Source organism: Anopheles bellator, chromosome 1 (genome assembly GCF_943735745.2).
Source record: "Anopheles bellator chromosome 1, idAnoBellAS_SP24_06.2, whole genome shotgun sequence".
In the NCBI taxonomy this organism is placed as follows: Eukaryota; Metazoa; Arthropoda; class Insecta; order Diptera; family Culicidae; genus Anopheles; species Anopheles bellator.
Genome location: NC_071285.1, coordinates 52,100,518 through 52,124,775, shown reverse-complemented (window position 1 = coordinate 52,124,775; position 24,258 = coordinate 52,100,518). Strand labels below are relative to the sequence as shown.

General features: G+C 50.0%; 1 protein-coding gene across 1 annotated transcript in view; it reads right to left on the bottom strand.

Moving 5' to 3' along the window:
* LOC131215819 (cell adhesion molecule Dscam2) overlaps positions 1-24,258 on the bottom strand; it is a 59,824-nt gene that overhangs the window by 10,818 nt on the left and 24,748 nt on the right. Inside the window, exon 5 of the mRNA XM_058210215.1 lies at positions 4,472-4,548. Within this exon, the coding sequence (XP_058066198.1) occupies positions 4,472-4,548 (77 nt within the window). The remainder of the gene's footprint in view (positions 1-4,471; positions 4,549-24,258) is intronic.

The window sequence follows — 24,258 nt, the reverse complement described above, 5'->3', positions numbered from 1 at the left end:
CTCCGTTGTTGCAACCTTCGCCAAAGCTGTTTCAATTTGTTTATTTTGAAATGGTTTAGCAATAGTTGGGCCACTTCCTTATCATTCAGTGATCGAGAGTGACAATTTAAAACAAATAATATGACATCGTTGACACTGATTAACCCGATGCACGACAAATGCACGATCCTAGAATTTAACAAATAATGAGCCAACCATTTTCAGCATGGAAGCGGTAATGAAAAGACCGAGCAAAGTTTCTTCCACTTGACATTCCTCACGGAGCACGACGTAACATATCTATGCTACGCGGGTTCCGCGAGGTGCGCCCAAATCATGCGTGATGCGTAATCAAAAGTTCGTCGCCCATCCCAGCTGCTGACGGTTTGAGGTTCGGAAAACTTAATTTTCTCCACCGACGGTGGCTCGAACGATGGTGTAACCACCACCATCGGTGGGCTCGGCTTACCACGGCTAAGCAAAGCCCACCTGAGTACGTTGCCTGGGACCCGGCAACCATGTCCTTACGAGTTCGGGAGTTTTCCGGGAAAACTTTCGCCTCACCGAGCACGTGCCCGGAAACGGTTTGTTTGGCTAACGCGTGTAACGCGCCGAAGGAAAGGGAACGCACCGGCTATGCGGTTTCGGGCGTAAAACACAGGCCACAGGCCGGAAACGGCAAGAAATGGCACAGCTTAGAGCGTGGTTTTCCGCTGCGTTTTTTCCCCATGTCGCAGAGCATGTCGAGCATAATTTGTGCCACTCAACCCGGAATCACATCCGACGCGAACACCGCCGCCATATTGGGGCCACTGAAAAATGGTTAATTGATGTAATTGCGTTTCGCGACCGCCGACAGTCTGGCCGGCAGCCCTGCGGTCATCTTCCGGAGCGGTTCGATGCTAAATCGATCCTCTGCTCGGCCCAGGCTGCCCCAAGGCTGGGCTACGCCTGTTACTTGTTGAGTAGTTTGTGGCGAAAAGTTTAGCGCCATCCAGTGCGGTAGGAAATGTTTTTTGTCGCCTCAGACCTGTTCAGATCGCTGGTGACCTGAGTGGGTGTTGGTAGTTTAATTATGAAGCAATTTTGTGGTTAGCTGCCCACTTCCTCGGTCCGGAAACGGTTTTGCGTACAGGGCGAACGATGGTTCGTTCCGTTGCTAAATGACAAGCGCAACGCACGGCACCGAAATAACTGCTATGGGAACGAGATGACGACGGGACCTTAGTACCCTCTCAACGGTAGCATCTCTTGCGCTCGAAGCAATCGATTAGAGCGATCAATTTCCGGCGGAACGCCCCCCGAGGTGGAGATAGTAGAGAATTGCTCGTCCTGGTCCATAATCTGTGGTAGTTTTGTGGACATCTCCATCGAAATGATCGAAATAGCGCGGTTTGAAAGTGAAACTCGTTGTTCGTCAAAAACAGCATCATTCATATGTTGTCTACAAAGCATCGCTTTGTCGTTCTCTAATTGAGCCTTTCTTATGATTATTTGTTTCCCCTTTTTGCCGAATATAGTTAGATCCTCATCATATTCATCTGCTCTGGCTCCTCTTTCTATTGTTTGCCCTTAAAATAGAGCTTCAGTAGTTATTTAAGTGATAAAATTTAAGTTGCTTTAAAAAGGTATTGTTCCAAAATCTTTATGATCTATTTTTTTGGTTTATTTTTTTATTACTCAAAACAGTCATAAATCAAACAAATTGGCCCAAAATTTGTATGGTTTAAACTTTGGATTTTCAACAGAATTTCTTGTGTGTTGTTTAATCATGGCAGATCGATGGCGATTGATGTTTAATCATGTGTAATCGTGGCGATAGATTACAGACTTCTGTGACATAAAAACACCTGTTTGGATGATACAACGGTCTACGTTCTGGATTTGAAAATCCAAGAAGTGAGAAACAGTTCGTTGGACCTAAAAGGCGAGGCAGCAAACAAAAGCTACCATCGTGACCGATAAGATCGTTTTTATGGCATGAAAAAAGACCTAATTTGTCTCTCTTAAATTTCTCAAAGTAAAACTGGGTGGCTGATTGACTGAAGTGAAGAGTGGCTGATTGACCGACTGAAGTCGGTCTCTTAAACGGTTAGTACACTCGTCGAAGAAACAACCCCCAAACTCAACTTAACTTCATTATTCAGTTTCTTTCGAAAAGATTGAGCTTGCGCCAATGAACGTTGTTCCTAACTTCCACCAAACCTAATTTAAACATCTATTTTAAACGATTCATTACGTTGGGGAATATTTTTGTACCACGATGTAACTCACTTAGCGGGAAGCAATCGGAACCCGTGCTGTTCATCATTATTTTTATAAAACCATAATCTTTCTACTCATCACCATTACCAGTAGGTTTGCAATCAGCACTCAACTTCATCAAGCGGGCCAACTCTGGCCCGTGCGTTAACGGCACAGTCAGTTATTAGCTTCGGCACTACATCCGCGGACATTATCATTACAAGCTTCGCACTAATCACCATGAACGTTCACATCGATTTTTACTGCCGGAGCTAACCAAATTAAACGCGCGGCCAAGCGGCCACCGTCAGGTCACGAACGTCTTGGGCTCTGGGTGGCCGTCCGGCCCAAACGGTGGCAGTTGACAGTTTTGTGATGAAATTTATATCGTTCCGAGACGTGATGAAATTATGTAAATTGCAGCGTTATGAAACGTGCCGGTCACGATGGGCGAGTGGGGCGGACGGCACGCACGCACGGATCAAGGACCGCCCGGCAGAGGGCCAGAGGGAGGACATACCACTGAAGAAGGCATTTTATGAAACGTCACTCATAAATTGTCGAGTTTTCAGCGAGTACTTCGTGCCTGTCCTTCCGTCCTTGCTGTGCCAAAAATCACGGAATGCAGGACCGAACACCGGTGCCCACTACCTAGTGTTTTTTGGCATGTTGCACACCAACTGTCAACGTTGCCAGTGCGCAACAAAACGATACCAATGACTGGGGCTGGCCTCTGACGCAGGCGGCACAGATCAAAACAGCATCTCGCAGCAGCGCACTCGAGATCTGGCCACCGTGCGGACGGTGACGATCCGCACCGGAACCCGAACCCGGGCGATGGATGGCCGACGGATGGCGATGAATATTTATTTCGCTAAGACATTACGCCAGTCGGCGTCATAAATCATCGCGCCAAGCGTACTACTCTTACCAGTCGGTAAACTGTCGCACTGTCCATCTGCGGGAAGTGTTCCCGGGACTGCCGGTGGCAGGTCTCAGCGCCTAAACGGCCACGGGGTGGTTAAAATGATGAATGGTTCTCAGTTTTCATTCAATTTCCTCACATTCGGCCCGCGACCAGCCCGACCAGTGTCCGCCGTCAGTTGGAGGTTATAAACGAGCCCCGGGGCCCGGCCACGAGCTGGAATACAAAGTGTTTCGCGCAATTCGTTCGGCCGAGATGATCCCGCCCGGCCCGGGTTTTAAGTAGCGCGCCTGGGGACAGGAGTTCTGCTAATTTCCATCCTTTTTAGTCCTTTGGGCTGCTGGCTGGTACGGTTTCGCGGAACGATCTTGATACTCCAAGAAATATAGGGAGTTGTCACGGAAAGCCGGAAGCGGTTCTTCGCCTTACAAGAATAAATTAAGCCTCTGGGCGATGAAAAATATGGTGTCCTTCGGTTTTTTTTTTCGCTCTTCTATGCCTACCCAGATGGTGGCCACTTCCCAGGGTGATGGTGTCCACCGATAGCAAAGGGCTTGATTAATTCTATCCACCCGATCGGTGCGCTCGGCGCCGATAGATTACCGAATTATGATGGAACGTTTTTGTGTTCGCTGCTCGGGCTACGCTCAGGCTACGATGATAAAGATTGATGGGCGCGTTTGTTGGCGCACGCTATTTCGAGGTTTGTAATTTGAAGCCCCAAACGCCAAGCGTTTGCTGCTCTGAGTTGCCTTTTTGTTTATTGTGAACTAATTTGGACCGATCTCTATTTGCTACGTTAATTACTTTCAGTACACGGACCCCAATCAACGCACGCTGCTGAAAAGTGCTCGGTCGCCTTTGATTGAATCAGTTAAAGCCGGTGAAGCAAATGGCGGCCAGAGAAATGAAAAGGGCGAACGTCAACAGCACGGTTAATCTTTCCTCCACTTAACGGAAAGCGTTTCGGGACCGCGTCCTTCTACGAAGCGGCACATAATTGGGGCGGTCGCCAGAGCACCAACAAATAGAAGCGAAGCAAAATACATGGAGCATGGTACTTCAGGGGACGGGATCCTTCATGAGCGCTTTCATCGATTGCTCGCCGGGTTCGGAGAATGTCAGAAGCGCATTCGTTTCTGTTTCCACCTCGGTGGCGGCAGCGGCCATGATGTCAATTAACTGCGGCGCAATCGTTCGGCCAAAACTGCCGCCGTAATCGACCATTTTGTACGTGCATAATGTCACGTTTTTTGGATCCCGCCGAGGTACTTCAAAATTACCCGGGCCCGTGTTTTGGGCCCCGCCCGGAGGGACACTTACCTGACATTTCAGTACCGCCGTGTTGCCGGACATCACGTACTCGTCGTGCACTTGTATGTTGTACTTTTGGTTTACAACTGAAAGACAGAAAGAAACGATAGGAAATTGTGGTCAAACTGGAGCGAAATGTTTACACTACAACACCATTCCCGGGAACTGGGGAACTGCCGCAGTTCGGGTCGCTCGAGATAATGAACTCCGGCCGGCAGGCACTGTCCAATTTACAATCAATTTGATATTGAAACAGTTCACCAAACGCACAACCAAATGGGGTAACTGCAGGGAACGAAGTTCCGGAAGACACGGCGCACTGCACACAGCGGCACCGGCGAAGGTTCCAGCATACGGCGGCCCGGGATTCGTTCGTGATCGTAACTTTATTCCGAAACACAAATCACACCATTAACCTACTCAAATCGAGTGTGAAATTGAATTTTCCCTCGGGCAACCGTCGGCAACTACCGGCTCCCGGGACCGGGCGAAGGCCAGCTTCAGTAACTCGCCGCCGGTCAGCGATTACCCCGAAGGACACGCTTCGGTGGCGACCGCGTAGGAGTGAAGATGCGTCACCGTTCGAGCAATTCGAGAAGGACACGGCTCCCGTGCGTGTGCGAGCGGGCTTCCGATGAGATCGCAAACCGTGTAAATTAGGAGGAAATAATTACGCTTTACGTTCGACCGGGAATTGTTGATTCAGTGCCGCGAGTGCCGTAATCGACGAACACGCGACGTAACGCGACATTTTCGGACATCGAAAGGGTAAATCATTTGGTCGGCCAACTTCCCGCTGTCCAGTTGATCGTCGTGTAAAATTAAAGCTTTTTGCAGCTGCCCAGTCCATCCCGGGAGCAAATGGTCCGAGCCCTTGCGAACACTGCACACAGACACAGCACGAGAGTCCTGGTCAGGAGGTCCATAAATATTGAACTTTAAGTGTAGCTACAGAGCCATTCCATGGCTCGATGGGGCAGATAAGCATGATGGGGGTTTTAATGGAGCATTCAGGTCCTAGTGTAGACTCGGCATTCGACGCTAGACCACACGGAAGTCGAAAGGCTGGCCGGTCTGGTTGCGAACCACACGCGAACTGCAAAACTTTCGCTGTAACCTTCATTCTTTATGGTAATGGTAACGCCTCGCCTCGAACTGCAAGTGTGGCTGCCTCGTGGACATTGGGATGAAAGTTTCTCCAACGACTTCTGGAGCTTACAATGTCACGCCAAGGGGACCTGCTGTCCCCTAGCGGGATATGGGCCAGTGAATCATGTGACTGCTGAGAGGAGAATGTGAATTATGAGCCCACCTGCAGATTTATGCTGCAATTGGCACTTTCAGTGAGAAGTTAGAATAAGATCTTCCCAACTTCTTCTCGGTTCTACGTGCATATCAAACTGGCCAGCGAAGTTATCGAAATGTCGATAAGAGAAGTCTCCCCTGTCCAGAAGCAAAGTAGAGGTTCCTTAACAAGCAATTAACTCCTATTTATTGAGCCGCCAACGACTAGCGCGAAACGCCATTTCCCGGCACATTCGTCTCGGACCACTTGGGCCGTAAAACAAACCGAACCAAATCGATTACTGATATGACGTAAAAGCTTCTCCAATGTTCCAATTAATGTTTCACGCCATGCACAGCCAAACGAGCCAGTGCAATCAGCAAGAAAAACAATTACTAATCCCTCGCCGAGGCCCACAAGAACCAAGGACTGTCCACGTGCATGCATCAGGTGGATGCTGAAGCGAAGGGCAGCCGCCAAACAGAAGCGTGCAGTAGATCCACAAATTATAACTTCCGCAGACTGTTGGGCTGCTCGTGTGTTGACCACACGTCCGGAACTCCGTAGGTCCCTGGGCCCCTCGGGGTCTTAAACGAATTAGTTTATCGCTTAATCAGAGATCCCATCAATAAAACCGGTTAATGCTTATCCGATTAGAGGCACGGCCGAAGCGAACGGGAGGCGTGTAGAAAAACTTTCCCAAGAACCCCCGACGTGGCGCACGTGGCGGACGTGGTGGTTTTCCTTTTGTCGAAGATTTCTTCCGTTTCTTCGCATCGGGAGCCGTCCGTGGTGCTGTGTGTGCGCCATCATTACTGGGCTTCCATCCGGGAGCGCTTGCCAAGTCTGCCCCAGGAAACTAATTTTCGTTCCAGGTCCGGGGATGCCCGGATGCCCGTTACTGGGCCTCCAGGTCGGGGGATTGTGTATGTTTTTCTACATCAAACAGTTTGTCAACAAACCGCCTAATCGGATAAGCAGGAACTCTGCGTTCGTTTCGGTTCGGTGGCCTACCGGCGGGCTCCGGCTTCGGCAAAGCAAATGTGAAACTCAAACGCAAGAACTCAACTCAAATTCTGTTTATTTCGCCCACTGTTTGGACCTGCCTGCCCCCACCGCTGGTTCCGGCGGAGAAGTTGGGATACGCTGTTTTTTTTTTTGCTTCGCTCTTTCGCTCCTGTACCGCTCCTGCCAGCAAAGACTTGGAGAAGGAAAACAACAACGTCCAGATAGGATCGTTCGGTCCGAGGACAGGTCCTCTTTCTGGCTACCGTTTCCTGTTGTCGGGCCGAGCACAAACATCAAGACCGTGTCCGGATGTCCGGGTCCGGACACTGCCATAATGATATGATCGTGCTCTTAAGTGCCGAGGCCCAAGAGGGCCCTGCCCGGCAGCTGGTGACAGCCGGCCACTGTTTATTTGTCACCCGGAATAGGCCCAGTAGGCAAACACATTGGGCTCGGTGTACCAAGATCGGCTCCGGAGCGGCCGCAGAGTCGGACGCCTCTGGGTCTGGGTCTCCTGGTAGCCCTAGAATTTGTACTTCCGGATTAAAATTTAATTATTCAGCTCATGTAAAACGCAGAGTGACAGCTTTGAGCCGAAACTTTTGCCATCAGCCAGTGAGTCCGGGAGACAGAGAAACTCTAGGTGAGTCAGATCATTCGTCGCCGTCCGGTAGTTGGTATGACGGTGGAGCTGGAGTACCGCAAAAAGAAAGCGGTACTACGAAACAGCGGAACCCCAGGACTCTGGTGCGGCCTCCCCTAGCGAAGACACACTTCCACTTTGTTTGTTCAGTTTTACACAGCAAATTTATGGTGCCGGAAAATCCGCAACGGCAACTTGTCCGTGAACGAACGGAACGGTACCATCATCACCGCTGGGCTCGTGGTCCAATTGGGCAAACTTTCTCGCCGAGGCAGGAGGAAAGGTAGAAAGTTTTCTGCATGCGGGTAGATGCAAGCGCGAGGCAAAAAATATGTCCTCGCCAAGGCACCCAGGAGCGTCCTGGTGTTGGCAGCATCTTCCGGAATGGAGATGACGAAGTCGAGCCGCTGAGTTGCTTAAGAAAACTGAAACATGATTGCTCCGGTAGACCAGAGACCGGCCCAGAGGAGCGCCCGGTGCCCGAAGCGGCGCGGAATTTGGGTAAATATCTTCAACACCATCGCCATCGTCCTTTCCCCGCCAAGCCCCGGCCCGCTTCCGAGCCGGCTCCGAGCATCGGATGTGGCAAGTGACAGAGGAACTATGACAAACTTTATCCATTTTGACTATCTCTCCACTCTCGGCCCCACCGTCGCTGCCGGCCTCTGCAGTTGGACGAGCGGAGTGAGCCCAGATCCTCCGTCTCCGGGCGCATAACTCTTTGATTACGGCCAAACGATTATAGACCGGGGGCTTAATGGAGCGCCACCATGCTCGGTTCGGTGCGGCAAGGAAGCGAAACTTTAACAACTTCATCAAACGCCAACCCCGAAAGCTCCCCGTGCCCTCCGCTCTCGTGTTGCCCATGAAGATTGTGGCCCGGCTTTTGGAAAAGATTATCAGCGCCAGGGGAGCGAGGCAAGTGTTGAGAGTGCTAATGTTGCCATCCTCTATCCGAAAATCCATCATTTCGTCAGCAGAGCACCACGACAGCGCTATCGCTCCGACTGACGACTGCAGCGTTTGCCAACTTCGACGACGTCAGCGGGGCGCATAATCTCGCACAAGCTCCCGGCGGACCGTCCTCACAGCACGGCCCCCTGGGGCGGGTACCCAGGGCTTAGATAAGAGCCAGTTTTTAACTTATTGCAAATGCTAATGAATGGAAAATCGTTGTACCAACGTCGAGAATTGCTTCCTTGCCGGTCCACCAGCGCACCGCCCAAAGCTCCAGGGAAAACCGGGGGTCCGTTCGAGCCCAGACTCCGATGCCGGAGTTGGCCGGGTTTGCCACGAAAAAAGTGCTTGAAAATTACTCGACTTTTGAGCAGTGGACATTTGGGGCCTCTCTCGTACGGCTCTAGCTTCCGGTACCGTGCTGTGTGTTGCTTCTTGACTCGCAACATAATCCACCCCACAAACGACTTCGGCCAAATGGCTCGCACACCGTTTGCCCACACACAGTGGCTCCCGGACTGGTTTATATGGCTGTCGTTGTCTCTCGGGAGAGACACATTTTCGGGGCTGCTCAGGAGGTTCTGGACAGCAGCAAAAAAAAAAAAGCACTGAACGAAATCAAAAAGGATCGCACCAACTTTATGCTCGGCCTCGGCCACTCCTCGCGTCATTGGGTGGATTTGCAAAATTTATATGTAAATTGTTTATAATGTATTCATGAAGCAAATTACGCTACTTTCGCTACTTTCACTGCTGATTGGTTTCGGCGGGCAATAAGGGGCGACCGGATTTTTTGGCCGTCCCGGTGTCCTCAGCTGGTGAAGCCTACACACGCCGGAGCGGCCGGTTGGTGCGTGGTGAACGTGGTCAATCCCTGCAATGCTGGCCGGGATTAGCCGCTTGCGAACAGCGTATCTGCAATTCGAAGAAGGCGGCCTAGTCGCGATCAAATTATGCGCGCCCGGCTGCCCGGTCCACCCAGCAATCCCTGCTCCGTCCCCGGTCTAAGCATTCGGAGAAAAGTGATTAAATTCTAAGACCCTTCAATCGGTTTGTCTTGGTGGGGATTTCCAGTTTTACATTGCCCAATACGCCGCGTCTGGGGCGAACCGATGCCGGAAAAGTATTTAACAGATTGGACGGTGCGATTATCTCGCCCGGCAGGCACTCTGAGTCCTAAACCGGAGTGCTTCTAAATCAACGACTATTTTCAAAAATTGGACAATCACTGCGGTTACGAGCTTACAATAAATTGGCGACCAATATCAGTCATAATATGTTTGTACCTTCTTTAGAGGATACTAACTGCAGGAAATAGAATACTTTGAATAAAGTGAACATACTTCGAAGAGGCCTCGTTAGTCTCAATTGTCTAATTTCATCGTACCCGTGACAGACAACCGTCCTAAATCGTAGGATCGTCCTAAATTCACCATTCCAATGCGTCAAAAACATTTAGTTTCATAATTTCTTCCACATTTTCGTCCTCTGAATAGTTTCTCGCTCTGCACACTTCCACCGGCACATTATGCGTCAATGATTGCTGTCATTCCGCTCGCACCGAAACGGAAAAAATCAGCAAAAAAAACCTGATCCTTCCGCACTAATGACAGTCGCTAAAGAAGAGATTTACCGTTATTGCGGCCTACCTGCCCGTGGGGCATTAATCATTTTTTTCTTCTCTTCCGTCCCCCCCACCCCGCCGTCGCTAAGCCATTGATCCTCTCGGTGACACTTTCCACGGCATTTACCGTTTCCGGTGCGCGCCCCAATCCGCAGCACACGGCGGCGGTGAACTGCGAGTTTTATTAACCGTCCGTGTACGGGCGGGCGCACCTTTCCTAATCTGTCCCACGGCAAACGGTCCCTTTTTGGTCCCGTGCCCCCTGCGTACCCAGCTACCCAAGGCCGGCACACGCCCACCCGAGAACCTTTCTCAAAACACTTTATCATCCTTTTCGCTCTGGGTTTGCTTGGTAAACGCACCTGTTTCCGGCCTATTTAACCGACGGGCGGAAGTGAATTTGGCGCGCGATGGGGCGCAGCTCTCAGGCGGCATCGGGGAAACATTTTGTCATTTTCTTGATCCCCAGCCGGCCGTGGGCGAAGGGGGGGACGGGTCCGAAAAGGGTTTTCGCAAATAATGAAACAATGAAACTCATCTTAATGTTTGTCACGTTGGCCGGCCGGCCGGCTTAGACCCGGTGCCCTTACACAATACGTTTATTATTGGAAGATTTGTGTTTGATCCTTTTGCGTAGCACCGGACGGGGGACGCTAGTGCGCAACCCTTTTCCCCTGATCCTTACGGCCGCGGAACACTGCGAAATGGCTGAGTTCATTTTAACGCCCGCAAACCCGCTTATCTCGGTTGGTCAAATCTTTTTGGTCACTGTTTACCAATCCCTTCCCGTCTCTTCTCCGTAATCCGTTTGGCCCGAATCCTGTTTGGGCCGAATCCGGTTCCGGAAATCGATTTTGACAGCCAGCCTCCGGGGGCTCCGGTTCCGGCGGGACCTGAGGCATGCTGCCCAAGCTGGAAAAATCGAATGTCATGCAAAGACACTCTCACACACTCGCTCGAGGACCAATGCTTAGGCCGGAAACGGACGATTGGCCGAAGGGCGCCATCAAAGACCATCGATGGTTGCTCAACGTTAAATGATCATCAAACAGCTTTGAGGCTCTTCACTGCCCGTTATTTGTCTGTAACTGTTACCCGTCAGTTTCGGTATACATCATTTTAATGCTCAATATTGTAACCAATTGGGACCCATAAGGGGGTTTGATGAGACGAAGCGTTCAAATAAAACGGGTTGGCTCCTAATAATACGAATTTCTCATAAAGATGTAGATAACATTTTAAAAAGCAATAAAATCATTAACCAATACAATTATAAGACAAAGGCAAACTTTGTGAGCCAAGAGTCAAAGGCTCAAATAAAAGTGGAACTAATAAAATGGAAAAGAAAAATGAATATCTAAAGCAAAGATTTATTTAATTCCAAATGATCCCAGATCGAACAACAAAACATAAGAACAATTAAAGAATTGAACAACCGAAGAATTAAAGAAGAATAACCGGATTATTTTTTACAATACTAAATTGAGCAATAATCGTAAAATTTACATATTTAAGGCAGTCTTTTTGCCATTTGCTTTAGTAATAATCATGCTACCCGAGTGCAATTATTACTATTTATTAGAGACACAGCATTTCACAACAGGGCTCAAGCAGTCAGTTGTACGAACTTGAATATTTTTCATCTCGTAACGCCACTCGAACTCAAAGCGAAGGTCTTATGCCGGGTCGTAATTTATCGTTGCTCACTCCCGTAGCGTGGCGTCGATTTGTAAGCGGCGGTGGTGAGTAATAGAAAGTTAAGAAACACCGTGGAGTCCAACAAATCCTCAAGAAAAGTCGCCGGTAATTTATGAGCAGGTTAAAATCCCGCCTGGGACCTACGCCGAGCGCGCTCGGACGCTCGGGACCGTGAGCTGCACTCGTCGCCAACCTGTCCTGGCAACCAGTATCTTTCCATTAGTTTCACCACTTCAGCATCCAACGACTGTTAATCACCCGGTGCCCGGGGGAATGGCCCACAGCGCCCCACCGTCACCGGCCCGGGCCGAGAGACCAGGACATGTTGTGTGGTCGTGAGGAAAAAAAGCCGTCACATAAGTTCCCATGCTGTGTGCTCTTTGTGCTCGGCCGAGCCGATCCGTAGGTAGCGAGTTCGTTATCCATTTTACATCTCGCTGCCGTGCTCGATGATGTTTTTTTTTGTTCCTCCTGTTGACAACAACACATGACCCCGTCTAGCCGTCTTGAGGTGGTTTCCGGCGAGTGAAACAACCACACTTCAAACTACAGACTCCCATCAGGGAGCTTCCGGCGCGGACCCCGTTCTCTGTTTCTATTGTTACGATGCCTTTTTTGTCGATTTGTCGGATTGTTGTAGTTAGAAACAATGTCCGCCCCTGTTGTGAGCCCGACCCCGACACTAAACGAACGGTGACGCTCCGGCAGACGAAAGTGCAGGCAAAAACGAAGATGACAGCAGCATTTTCGCCGAAGTAACGATCCGTTCAAATGCGCCGCTTTTTTATCGCCGCCAGGCCGCCAGGGATTTTGCCGCGCCCGAAACGGTCGTTGGTTCGCGAAATCGAGGCGGACAGTGACAGCTTATTCGGTGTCCTTGTGGAGCCATTTTTTGCACCCGCAGCCACTCTGCACCGGTGCGGTTTGCGGCCCGTGGTGGAGCCCCCGATCCGATACGGGGGTTTTTCTGCTTCGAGAGCGGAATTACTTAGGCGTAATCGCACAAAAAACGGCGGCTTAATTAATCATCCCAACGTGGCGGCGTAAGGCTCGATTTCGCGGGACGTGGGCTCCACTCCGGACTCCACTCCCAGTGGACACTCTCGGCATTGAAATTAAATTATATAGAAGCGGGCCTTTTTTCCTCGTGCCCGTTTGTAGTACAAGGGCGTGGCGTCAAACGAGATGAATTGGCAGATTCGACTGCTCCGAACATTGTCGCTGACAGGATACAAATGATTGGCAATTTATCTGCCAAGACGCACCCGGTCTCTGCACAAAGTGTCGCCAATCGTAGCGTGGTTGGAGAGCTTACCGGTTGGTAAATGTTTTGTGCGGATTACATTAAACGCGTATTCAAATGATTCCGCGCACAATCAGGAAATTGAGCCCAAGGCACGTGGAAAGCTGTAAGTTGAAGAAAGATGTTCGATGCCTTCGTCCTGGGACTGCTCAGAAAGACCACCGTGGAATGTCGTGAAAGCGGATTTCATCCAGCAGATGTTCGATTCGGTCATCCAAGTACATAGTGCAATCACTACAAACCCTCTAAGTTGAAAGGACACTACAATCCTGCGGTTGAACGATCCCTAGCTGTAGTTGCCAATCCTATGATTTGTGAAGCTGGCTAACTTTCAGTCGATGTAGTATTCCTTTTTTAACCAGCTCTAAGCTGAACCAGGAAATCGACCATGCTGGATCGCAACAATATTCACCCCGAAAGCAGCGATCTGAAGAGCAAGACAAACACAACTGTCATCAACTGCTGCTGCTGCTCCAAGCTTGCCTCTGACGCTTCTGCCGAGGGAACCGCTGCCCATCTGTGTGTGACTCGTTCGCAGCACCAGCAACTGACAACACGCCCGGAAGAAGCACTCATCATGCAAAAAGGGCATGCAAATCGTGGTACCTTCAGCGCCCCCGACGCAGCGGTATGCTTTTGTAGTGCGGCGCCAAACGGAAAGTCACAAAAAGAGGGCCCCGAGAGTGGACAAAAATGGCAAAAACCTTCACCGGACCAGAACCGGGCATGCATGGCGCTTTCCGTTCCTTAGTTTTCACGGTCCTGGGTGCATGAAAGTGTGCTACAATCGTGGGGTAGAAAAACCTGATATATGCCCTGATGCCCCAGCAAACGCTCCGGTGCTGGGGCTTTTTTATTGCATCGGCCCACTCGAAAGCGGAATAGATATTTTTCCCCATCGCGTGAAAGATGGCTCACGGGACGGGAACAGTGTTGGGGTCCGGTCGACGGATTGCGTGAAGATCGCTTCGCCCGGACTCTCTCAAGGCAGCAGCGATTTCGCTTAATTATTCAGCGCACCGAAGCGCACAATAAATGAGCATTTGACTTCTTGGAACTTGACTCGCGTGTTGACTCCTGGGCGCCATATTTATTCTAGAAAAACTTTTTCCTAAACTATCTATGCGGATATTCAGGTGGTTCTCGGTGGAACAGTACTTAAACGTGTATCCAGTTTCAAAACAAAGTATAATTACAAACGAATGTCATTAGAGAAGTGTGTTTCACGGAGGATGTCCATAAAAGTCGGACAAATAAACTTGCGTTTCGAACAGCCACCAGATGTTGACATTCGGTGCACCCCAAACGTTAAAAGGATGCAGATTGAGAGAAGCGAAAAATAGAGTGCATAATTAATGGACCGCAATTCAACTCAAAGTCAAGTTACTTTAGTTTCGAAACATTCCAAAGCGTCGAAAGTCGTAGCTCCCGTCTGACTCGACTCTCGCCACAAACTTAGCTCCGCAGTTTTCTGCGCCTTTCGCAGTCGCAAAAAGATGAAAGCACGGATGGAAAAACCCCCTTCCCAAACTATCCGGAAAGCCCATCCCCGCACGATGACCCTCACTGTGCTGCATCTTCCCGCAAATGAGATCATTATTGAGAATGAATGTGTCGATGATTAAACAACTTCCGGTGCGATGAGAATTCGGTGACGCTCCACTGCCTCCGCTTTCGTTAGCGAAACAATGGACGAAGGCGGTCCCGCAGAATGAGTTCTTTATTTCGGGCTGCCTCCGCTTGTCACTCGGAAGCCTTCCGAATTCCGTGCACCACAAAACCACCCGGCCCGGCTCGATTTGGATCCGGCCCGTCATCATTTCTTTGACAGACGGACCGGTTGCCATGGGAACTGTTGTGACGCTCGGCTGCGGCGTGCTGAAATATTCAAACCAAGCAGCCTCCGTTTGCTCCGGCGTCAGCGTCAGTTGTGTTCTTTCGAACTTTCAGCATAAAAGGGCCGCGCCGCGCAACGGAGCGCAATCTTGTCGAAACATCACCCACCCCCACCCGGCACCCGCTTATGATGGCAGTGGCGGCCAAACTTCTGCCCAAAGCTCAAAAGCAGATGAAGATTGGCGGAGAAAATGGCGAAAATCACGCAGCGCAGCGGAGCAAAAACTCCATCGCAGAAACGTCATGCGGACGCGCGGTGAAAGAAGAAACGGCAAAGCGGTGGGTTTGCGGTGTGGCGATAAGATGAATAAACTTGGGCAACCCACTTCCCGGTACACTCCCGGCCCCCGGCAAAGGACCGGCTCAGGATCAGGATCTGTCACCGCGCGTGTTGGCGTGCAATGTTATAGCGATTTTCACCGTGTTACCCAGCGACGTCCACCTGGACCGAAGGTCCTAGATCGCTGCAAACGGTGCTCCGTTCGGGCGCTGTATTGATCGCCACCGAACCGGAACGGGGTAGTAATAGCGTGAACTTCGGCCACTGAACCGAAAGGGCCAACCAAAACCATGAAGCTTCCGGTTCGAGACAGCCACAGACAAAAAGAAAGGCAGCAACCAAAGCTGGGACACTTTCTTTCAACGGCCGGGCGGATGGTATGAAAAGTCATCTTACCCCATTATATGCGGGATGGACCGGGAAAGTATGGGAAAAGCCATCAAATATCGGCATCGTTGCCGCAGTTGAGCGATGACAACAAAGGAGTGAAGGTCCTTTTCTCCCCGTTCGATTTGACATTTGGCCGACTCGAACTTTATGACGCCGCCCGGTAATGTCCTTGCCCGCGTCACGTGGCATTGCCGGGCCCGGTGCGTGACGATGCGTGCCATTCTTGGGCGAGGACATCCCATAAAAACAGGAGCAACCACCACGAATGGGGGTTCGAAACAGAAGGGCCAAATTGAAATTTATATTGCCGGACGCCGAAGACGCGTGCTACAAGGTAAATCGACTATGGTAAGATAAAAGGTGGCCATATTTCAACCGGAAGCCCCATACCGATGGGTGGCATGAAATTGCAATCCCTGCCACTCGTGTTTCGTTGGTCCTGTCTTTTTTCACCCGTTCTTGAAATATTATTATTGCAGCCATTCGGCCAAAACTTAATCAGAACACGGAGCACCTGTAATGTAGGTTGTTAACCCATTGTTATATGTAGTAAGTAATGCTCTCTAAAGTTGGTTTAGTTGGTACAGGATCAAATAAATGATGCAAGTAATATATATAAAATAGAACATTTATGTCAAGCAAATAACTAAGAATCGGTTTATGAAAAGGGTGAGCGTCAGGAACGTATGCCCAACTTATCGGCCCCTCCCGATCCCGTCAGCTGATGGCTCAAAGCGCTACCAGAGAGAACGGAAATAGTCGCTTCCGAACCACTAAAATGGCCCAACAGCCGCTTAAGCTGACGGCAAATGTCTTGCGGTGGACCCATTTTGTGAATAATTAATTCCGCGTTCGCGGTGCGCCTCATTCGAACCGCTTCTTTCTTCTTTTATTTTCCCAACTGCCCAACCGGCCGGACCGTGTGGCTCCGAAGCGTTTCTTTGCTCTACGCCTTTGCAGCGGTGGCATCCTTCTTTATACATACACCCACACTTTAGAGAATGATGCTCCTCGTCTCTTCGAGCCGAGAGCAGCTGCACTCGTTGCGCAAAGGCTCCACGTTGCGACTGCCAACGATGGCGTTCGCTAGTGTTACGTTTTATGCATTTTAAAATGCCACCACCGTCTCAACCGGCGGACCGACTTCGAATGCATTGGAAAGAAATCCTTTCCCGATCCGGCCGGTACCGACGCCGAAGCAAAATCGGCCCCACACACGGAGTTCCGGTGCTGGGCGCTCCGCAGTGTGGCTACTGAATAATTCCTTTTCTATGCGCTCCGCTTCCGGACGCGCTCCGCTTCCGGATGGTGGAGAATAATTTTCTTTAAATACAGCAAAACGCCAGCCGCGACCACCGGCCACGTGTACCCCGGCCTCGGCTCTCGGCTTCCTTTTTGCGATTCCACACATTTTTTATTTTCATTACGCCATTCAGTTGCAAAATTGCAGCGATAACAGAGGAGCGCAGGCAACAAAAAAAATGCATCGCAATAAATTGCACCGGAGCAGTGGGTCCCTTTCCCGTGGCGAGCGGACGAACAATGTCGAACAGTATATCTCCTCACAGGACGGAGAGGGCGCCCAACCCGCTGTTACTACCCGGCCCGGACCCGGACCGGAAGCGGGTCTTCCTTCGATTTGGAGACGGGAAGAAATCGAGTACGATGTGAAGCAATTAATTTTATGAATATTTTCATTTAATTAGTCCCCTCTCGGGCGCGCCCTCGGTCCCGCCGGGAGCCGGTGTGGCGAGCGACACATCCTTTCGCTCCCGTTACGACGACGACGACGGGCGAGCGGGAGTAATAGAAAAAGCCGAACGTAAATTGGAAACGAATTTCCTGTGCCGTAATTTTAATTGCCTCACAAAAACGTGCCCGCAGCTACATGCGGCTTTGGGGTTTTGTGCCGGGAGCTCGTGCTGCGGGGCTGTTTGAGGCCACCAGCTGTGTCCCGGGAGCCACCCTGGGAGACTGTGGAGCAGTTACTCCGACGTCTTCGCCAAGGCTGAAGGCCGAAGGAGGCTGAGTAATTAGTGGCAAGATTGTATGGAGGGCCACGATTCACGCAAATTTCCCTCATCGATGGTCGACGCCAGGGCGAGGTGCTGTTCGAAGGGCCTCGAGATGTGTGCCACGGAAACTATAAATTGGTCCCTTATAAAGGCTATAAATTGTACGGAGTACGGGAGTACGTCCCTAAATGTGGGTTTTGATAACCCTGCATTTCAAACCTGCATATTGACATGTAACATAAAAGTTTTCTTTATTGCTTCAGGAGTTGAAGTGGCTAACATGAGACCAATTTTAAACCTTGAACCAAAACCAATAAAACGTTTCGAGGATCGACAGTTCGACAAGTCCTAAACAAACTAACCATAAACCTGTGTTCGAACCAATCGCGTCCAACTTGTGTCATAAAATAAACGTGATCCCCACGGAGCTGCAATATGCATACACACGGCAGGGAAAGATTTCGAAAACTTTAGCTGAATCAACATGAATCTCGAGATAGAAATATTTATGGACACATCAAAGGACCAAAACTGTGGAAGGAACCTGTAAACACTCGAAATAGAAAGATCAACCCCCTTAATCAACATCGCAAGGGATCAAGGGATCGTAAATCAGCTATCGTTAAGGACGGAAATGCTTAGTTTCGAGGAGTTGTTAGTGGGTAACCTAGTCAAACCCACTAACTGAGTTCCCTTCGGGTGCTGGCTTCTCACATCGTGTTTCCTTCGCGATGAAGAAATAAAAACTGAACGACGTTTTATTGCATCAATACATTTAGAGTCCACAGAAGAACCTACAGTATGAACCTTACCCTTTTTTGATAATACCTACAGAAGCCATATTAAATGCATTGTTCATTTCACAAATAATAGCTTGCAGAATGTGACAAGAACTCAAGTCGAAACGACAGTTTCAAAAGAAACAAAACTCCACAATACGCCGGAACGAATAAAGTCGCGCTACGTTGATATTTGTTGCTCCACTTAACACGGATTTGCGCTAATTGGCCACGGCATTTCAGGTGTGCCCGGGTCTCCCGCTGATGGGAGTTTTATGCTTTCATTTTTCAAAGCCCCATTTTACGCAGGTGCGTTTACGAAATGGCGCTACTCCGGCGAACTGCGGGTCGGAACACAGAACTCGAGCCCATCATTATTTAGTGATGTTCATTACGATCACGACCTTCGTCGCCTCTTGCTTCCCTCCCGGAGCTGGCTGTTGTGTGGGCCAAAGTTGTTCCGGGCTCCCCTTGAGCACTTTTCGATTCCGTGCGACAACGCGGAAGACACCTGATCTTGAATTCAATTTAGAAAAACGATTTTACTATCCCATTCCCGGTCTATATGGACAGCGCCGGCATGGCGTAGAAAGTGGCAGGGGCACATTCTTGAAAGTTTTCTCCAACGTCCTCGCCCGTGTCAGTGCCTTTAAATGGTGGGGAAGCGTAAACCTGACCCACGAGAAAGTGTCGGTTGGTATTTTCTACTTTCTTGCTGGGTAAAAAACTGAAAAAAACGGTAGCCTTGTCTCTTGGGGCTTGGCGTCATTTCCAAATGGCACCACTTGCCGGGCGGCAGGTGACAGTCGACCCGGCCCGAGCCTCGAATCTCCTCGCAGGCTCGCGAACTCCACCGACGTTTCCCACGCTCGAATTATGGTGCGTAAAATTTAGTCGTCAAACATTCCGCGCAATAAATTATGCACGCTCCGGAATGTCAGGGGCCGGGAGTGGTAGTGCTCGATGAACGGTACACTTTTCCGTCCCGGCTGCGTGGAGCTCGTTCGAATGTAACATTTCACTCGGTTTATGAGTAATTCACTTGGAAAACTTCTGCCAGTGGGCCCCCAAAACGCCCCACCCTGGCCGGGACGTGCAGGATGTGCTCGGTTCGGTTCCATTTCGCATATATTATCGAAGATAATGTCTGGAAGATCGCACCGGTGACAGGTAAGCGTGAAATAATGTTCTCAATATTTTGTCTTTTGGGACCACAGAATCAGCCCAACCCCTCGACAAAAGCAGTCCCAATCAGCCTCACGGGCACTGGTTTGAGAAGTATCTATTTTTTTATCCAAACCCATGAACCGTTGTGGAACTCCGAAATTCGCCGGTCCCTACGATAATCTAGCGAACGCAATTTGGTTCAGTAAAAAAGGAATAAACGTTTGTCCATCTCCCATGTGCCAGTAAAATATGAAACATGTTTCGATTCAACTGGCAAATTGTTTCAGCGTTTGTAAGAAAATAAAAATAATAAAATAAAATGTACTGCAATGTCATGTTCATCGACTAATCATTCTAATCTCGATGATTGATATTCTAAAATCAGTTTATCAACGAAACCTTGCTTCTTATCATAATGTAATACTAAATCACATCCAAATATAGAAACGTTAGCCAATATGAAATACAAACGGGACACCCAGAAAGCTTCTCTTCCGTCTTTCTAATTGCGAAAGTGAAAAACTCACAGCAAAAACCAGAAACGATTGTCCCACTCGGCACTCATTCTGCGTCACAGTACCACAAACTCACTGACTTTTTTCTTTTCCCTTTTAGACTTTTCTTAGTCAACCCTCAAAAGACGGGAAAATATTGGCAAAAAAGCGACTCGAGTTCGCGCCATAATGTCCGTCCTGCAATATGCTGTTGGTTTATTTTATTTTTATTCTGTTTGCGTTTCAGTTTCAGCAACAGCCACTCGCACCGGCTCTCGAGCGTATGTTGTCAGTGCAAATGACAGCATATATCCGCCTAACGAGGACGACGACGACGACGACAACGAAGACGACGAGGACGATGTTGACAACAACAACCGTCGGTCGTTTGCTGCTGCTCCGTCCCTTGGCTATCGTATTTTTGTGTGGTTTCCGCAGTTTCTCTGCCGGCAAGAACTACAGTCTTCACAGGCTTTCACTTTTTGAATCCGTTCTCCACGCAAGGAGCCGGCAAAAATTGAAAACATTCGAAACGATCTGCGGCGTGGCGACGGTTCGGGCTAATATTTCCCACCGGTGGGCCTTGCGGGAAAACGGCCGTCGTCCCTTTTCGTCGTCCTCGCTCGAGGACGACTGGCCCTTTTTTATCGCCCAACCGAAGGAAACATAGTAATGGCGACAACGCTGTGTTTGCTGTGCCTCTGTGGACTGTTGGTGGTGGTGGTGCGATACTTTGTGTTTTTCATCAACACTCGCATACAGAAGAACCCACAAACAAGGCATCGGTCGGGAATGGAGTGGATGCTTTAAAAAAAAGAAACGATGCTCACGAAAGCGTTAGAATTTAATTAATTTTCACACAATTTCCCGGTTCCCGGTGCCGTGACAGGACGTCCGGCTCGTACCGAGAGACGGGAGAATTGTTTCTTCTGCCACTGGTCAGCCGGTTTGACAGCGAAAGTAGTGTTGAAAGCTGCGGAAGCTTCGCTTCGGAGGCGCATCTCGTGGCACCACTGACACTAACAAGGGGCCTCCGCTCGAGTCGAGATTGTAACGATTCTCGATTAGAGGCGCAAGGACCCGCGTTGAGTTACGGTCTGTGCCTTCTTTTGTCTCCCACCGAGAACCCAAAGAACACACGCTTCCATGGCCGACCACAACCGACTCTCATTAGCCACTCGCTCGCATGTTCCGGGTTCTCGTTGTGGTTAGCAAACCGGCAGACACCGACACCGTGGCCATCGCTTTCCGTCCGTCCGGACCAATCGGGATGGAAATGTAGTGGAAAATTGGTGGCCCCACCCGGGCGCGATGGTTCGAAAACCACAGCAAAATTAACTCCGCAATGCAAGAAAACCGCTCCGGGTCGCTCGCATTGCGTAGCGCAACTACCAACCACAGATTATTCTGCTTCTTAAACTTTCCGCTCACAATTTGCTCTGTTTGCTACGGAGTTGGTGGCAAAGGACCCCTTTTTCTTATTCTTTTCTCGCACAACGCTTCCGTTTGCTTTAGCAGGATGCTGTGTGGAGTAACCGGAGCACCAACTGACGCTGGCTTTGTAGTTCGCATCGCATCGAAACCAACTGATGTGGCACCTTTGCTGCACCGTACGTGCTTCACAATAGTGCAGTAACTTTAAAACAAACGAACCATAACTAAATCAAAAGGAGGCGCATGGTGGCCCGTAACCACCGTGCGCCTCCATTCGCCACGACGCATCGTGTAATTTGCTAACTAACTTTGATGGAACGATGCTCGTACGCTGCCACCCGATGGAAGATGGAACACGACGTACACTACCCACCATGACCACCGTGGCTTCTGAATCATGTTGCATGGAAATCCTGGCTCTACCTTCGCCACAGCCTTTGAATATTAAATGTATGCCTTGTGTCGTGTTCCATTAACATGAACCATGCCCCGTACGTTTCGTTGTGCGTTCTTCAAAATGTGTTAAATTACATTTTTGAAAATTTCTTTAGACTTTTGCTAAGAATCCTGGGGTCACGTGTTGGACGCCTCCGCCGGGCAACTAGCCCGGGCCGGTGGACGCTCTTTTTACGCACCGGACCGTACCGGAGATGAGCTTGGTAACCGATATTTTGTTGCCACTGACGACAACACCACTTCAAAAGCATATCTTCGCCTCTGCTTTCTATCCCACCTTGTGTTGGTCAGCAACGGTCAACACACCGGTTGGTTGCTAACGTAACACGATGCCATCGTCGGTTCAGTGGCCATTTTGGTTGAAGAAGTAGCCCCTCCCTCGTGGCGTGCGTGGCGAAGCGTACGACAAAAAGAAAATCCTAAAACATCATCGCCTAAACGAGGCCCGGAACGTGTCCTGGTTCGGGTTGTCCACCAGCCGGTGTCTTTCCGGGCAGGGGTTAGCACGATTTTATTTTCTCATCGTGGTGCGGCCAACCTACCTTGGCAATCTTGGCCGACAGAGGCAATCAGAGCTGACCCAGCCTCGAAGAGATGGGTCACATAAAACCGGGGCCAACGATAAGGCGGAAGACGAGATTGATATAGAACTGACCGCGAAGCGAATTTTTCGGGGGAAGATACTCAGGTGTGCGAAGACGAATTATTATGGGCCTCTTAACAAGCGGGCCGCCTACAGTAATGTGGTCCTCTTTGTCAGCTAATGTCGGCACCTCGTATCGTCATTTGTTTTAAGATATGTTTCGCTCTGGTTGGCTGTCTGGTATTCAAACTACAGCAAGCCATTGGCGCCCTCGAGCTATTTGTGAGGACAAACCATGTAAGACTTTGCACTCCTCAGCAGGGCGTTCGCGTTTTGAACTCCACAGCGACGTCTATTAGTCTCCCGCGTCATGAGCACCACCGTGGCACCACCGTGAGGGCCATATTTTATTGCCAGATTTTATTTGCTCACACCATCAAACGCTGTGGCCGATTGTCGTTAGCCAAACGGAACGGTGGCCCATTTCCGGGGCTCCATCGGCTGGAAATGTCGTGCCAAGTGTCAGATTTGCCGTCGACGCTCTAGCCATGCCCAGGCACGTGTTTTATGCGCACCACTCTGGATGAATATGAGACGCTTTTTATGCTGCACGGTTTCTTCTCGTCCTATTTTACGTGCCCCGCGCGACACTCCCTCTCGCGCACGTGAGGCATCCTTTCGAAATGTCCAATGTTTATAGCGAAAACAAGTGTTACTTCCGGCCGGCGTTAGGAACGAGGGAACCGCCCGGTCGTTTGCTCGTTTACGGCGACAAATAAACGCTGATGACTTTCGCCCTCGGGGGCCGTCACGGGAAAGGATCGGACGGGACCCGGCCTGTGGTGCTAACAGAGCTAAGATTTCCAATTGTGATTGAGTACCGCGGATTGCGTACAGCGTTTCTTCCGAAGCCCGAAGTTTACGGGCTATCTGGGTCTGGGACGGAATCGACGATATTTGACAAAAGTATAAACCATCGATTGAACTTTGAGCCCGAAACTTGGTCGGCGTTCGGCGTGGAGCATAAAAACTTTGATTTTATGCTTAATAGACCATCTTATCGTGCGGTGGTGACAGTATGTGGACCCTCCCAAGTGGCAGTAAAAGATGAAGCCATGAACGCCGCCGCTCGCTTGTTCATAAAAGAGGCGCGACTGGTGCTAAAGTTTTTAAACCATCCTCTCATCAAATGGGCACGCTCGTACGGGGACAGATTTTGGGCCACACTCGGGCCACAGAATAAAAAAAAATGTTCTTCCTTCCCCGCCGTCGAGGGAGAAAAATAAATAAGTCATCCGTTTGCCTTCCTGCGCCAGCGTCTGCGATGCGTCAAAAGCGAAAGCTTTCGGAAAACTTTTTTGTGCGACAACGTCCAGTTCGGCCATTAGCGCGATTTACTTCAGTCCGGCTCGGGCTGAGCCTAAGGCGTCGAGCGGGGGCCGTCGCGCCAGCCTCAGAACTTTCACAATAAAAGTCAGTACCGGTCGTCCAAGGCGCAGTACACGAAATACCCCGCGCTAATGCCACACGGCCAGCCGGATCTTGGAAACTGTCGGCCCGGGTTGTGGCCAATAGCGATGAGCTTTTGCGACGCGCAACCGAGACGAGCACCATCATTTCGGGCGCTGCCACAGTTTACTGGTCCACTAAGTATCTCCTCGTCGAATTCTGGTGTCTCTCGGTGTGTGTGTGTGGCAGATAAGTATAAAGGGAGAGAGAAAGAGGGAGAGAAAGGGATTGTGTTTATCTTCAGCATCAACGAGTGCCCAACTTCCAACGGCACT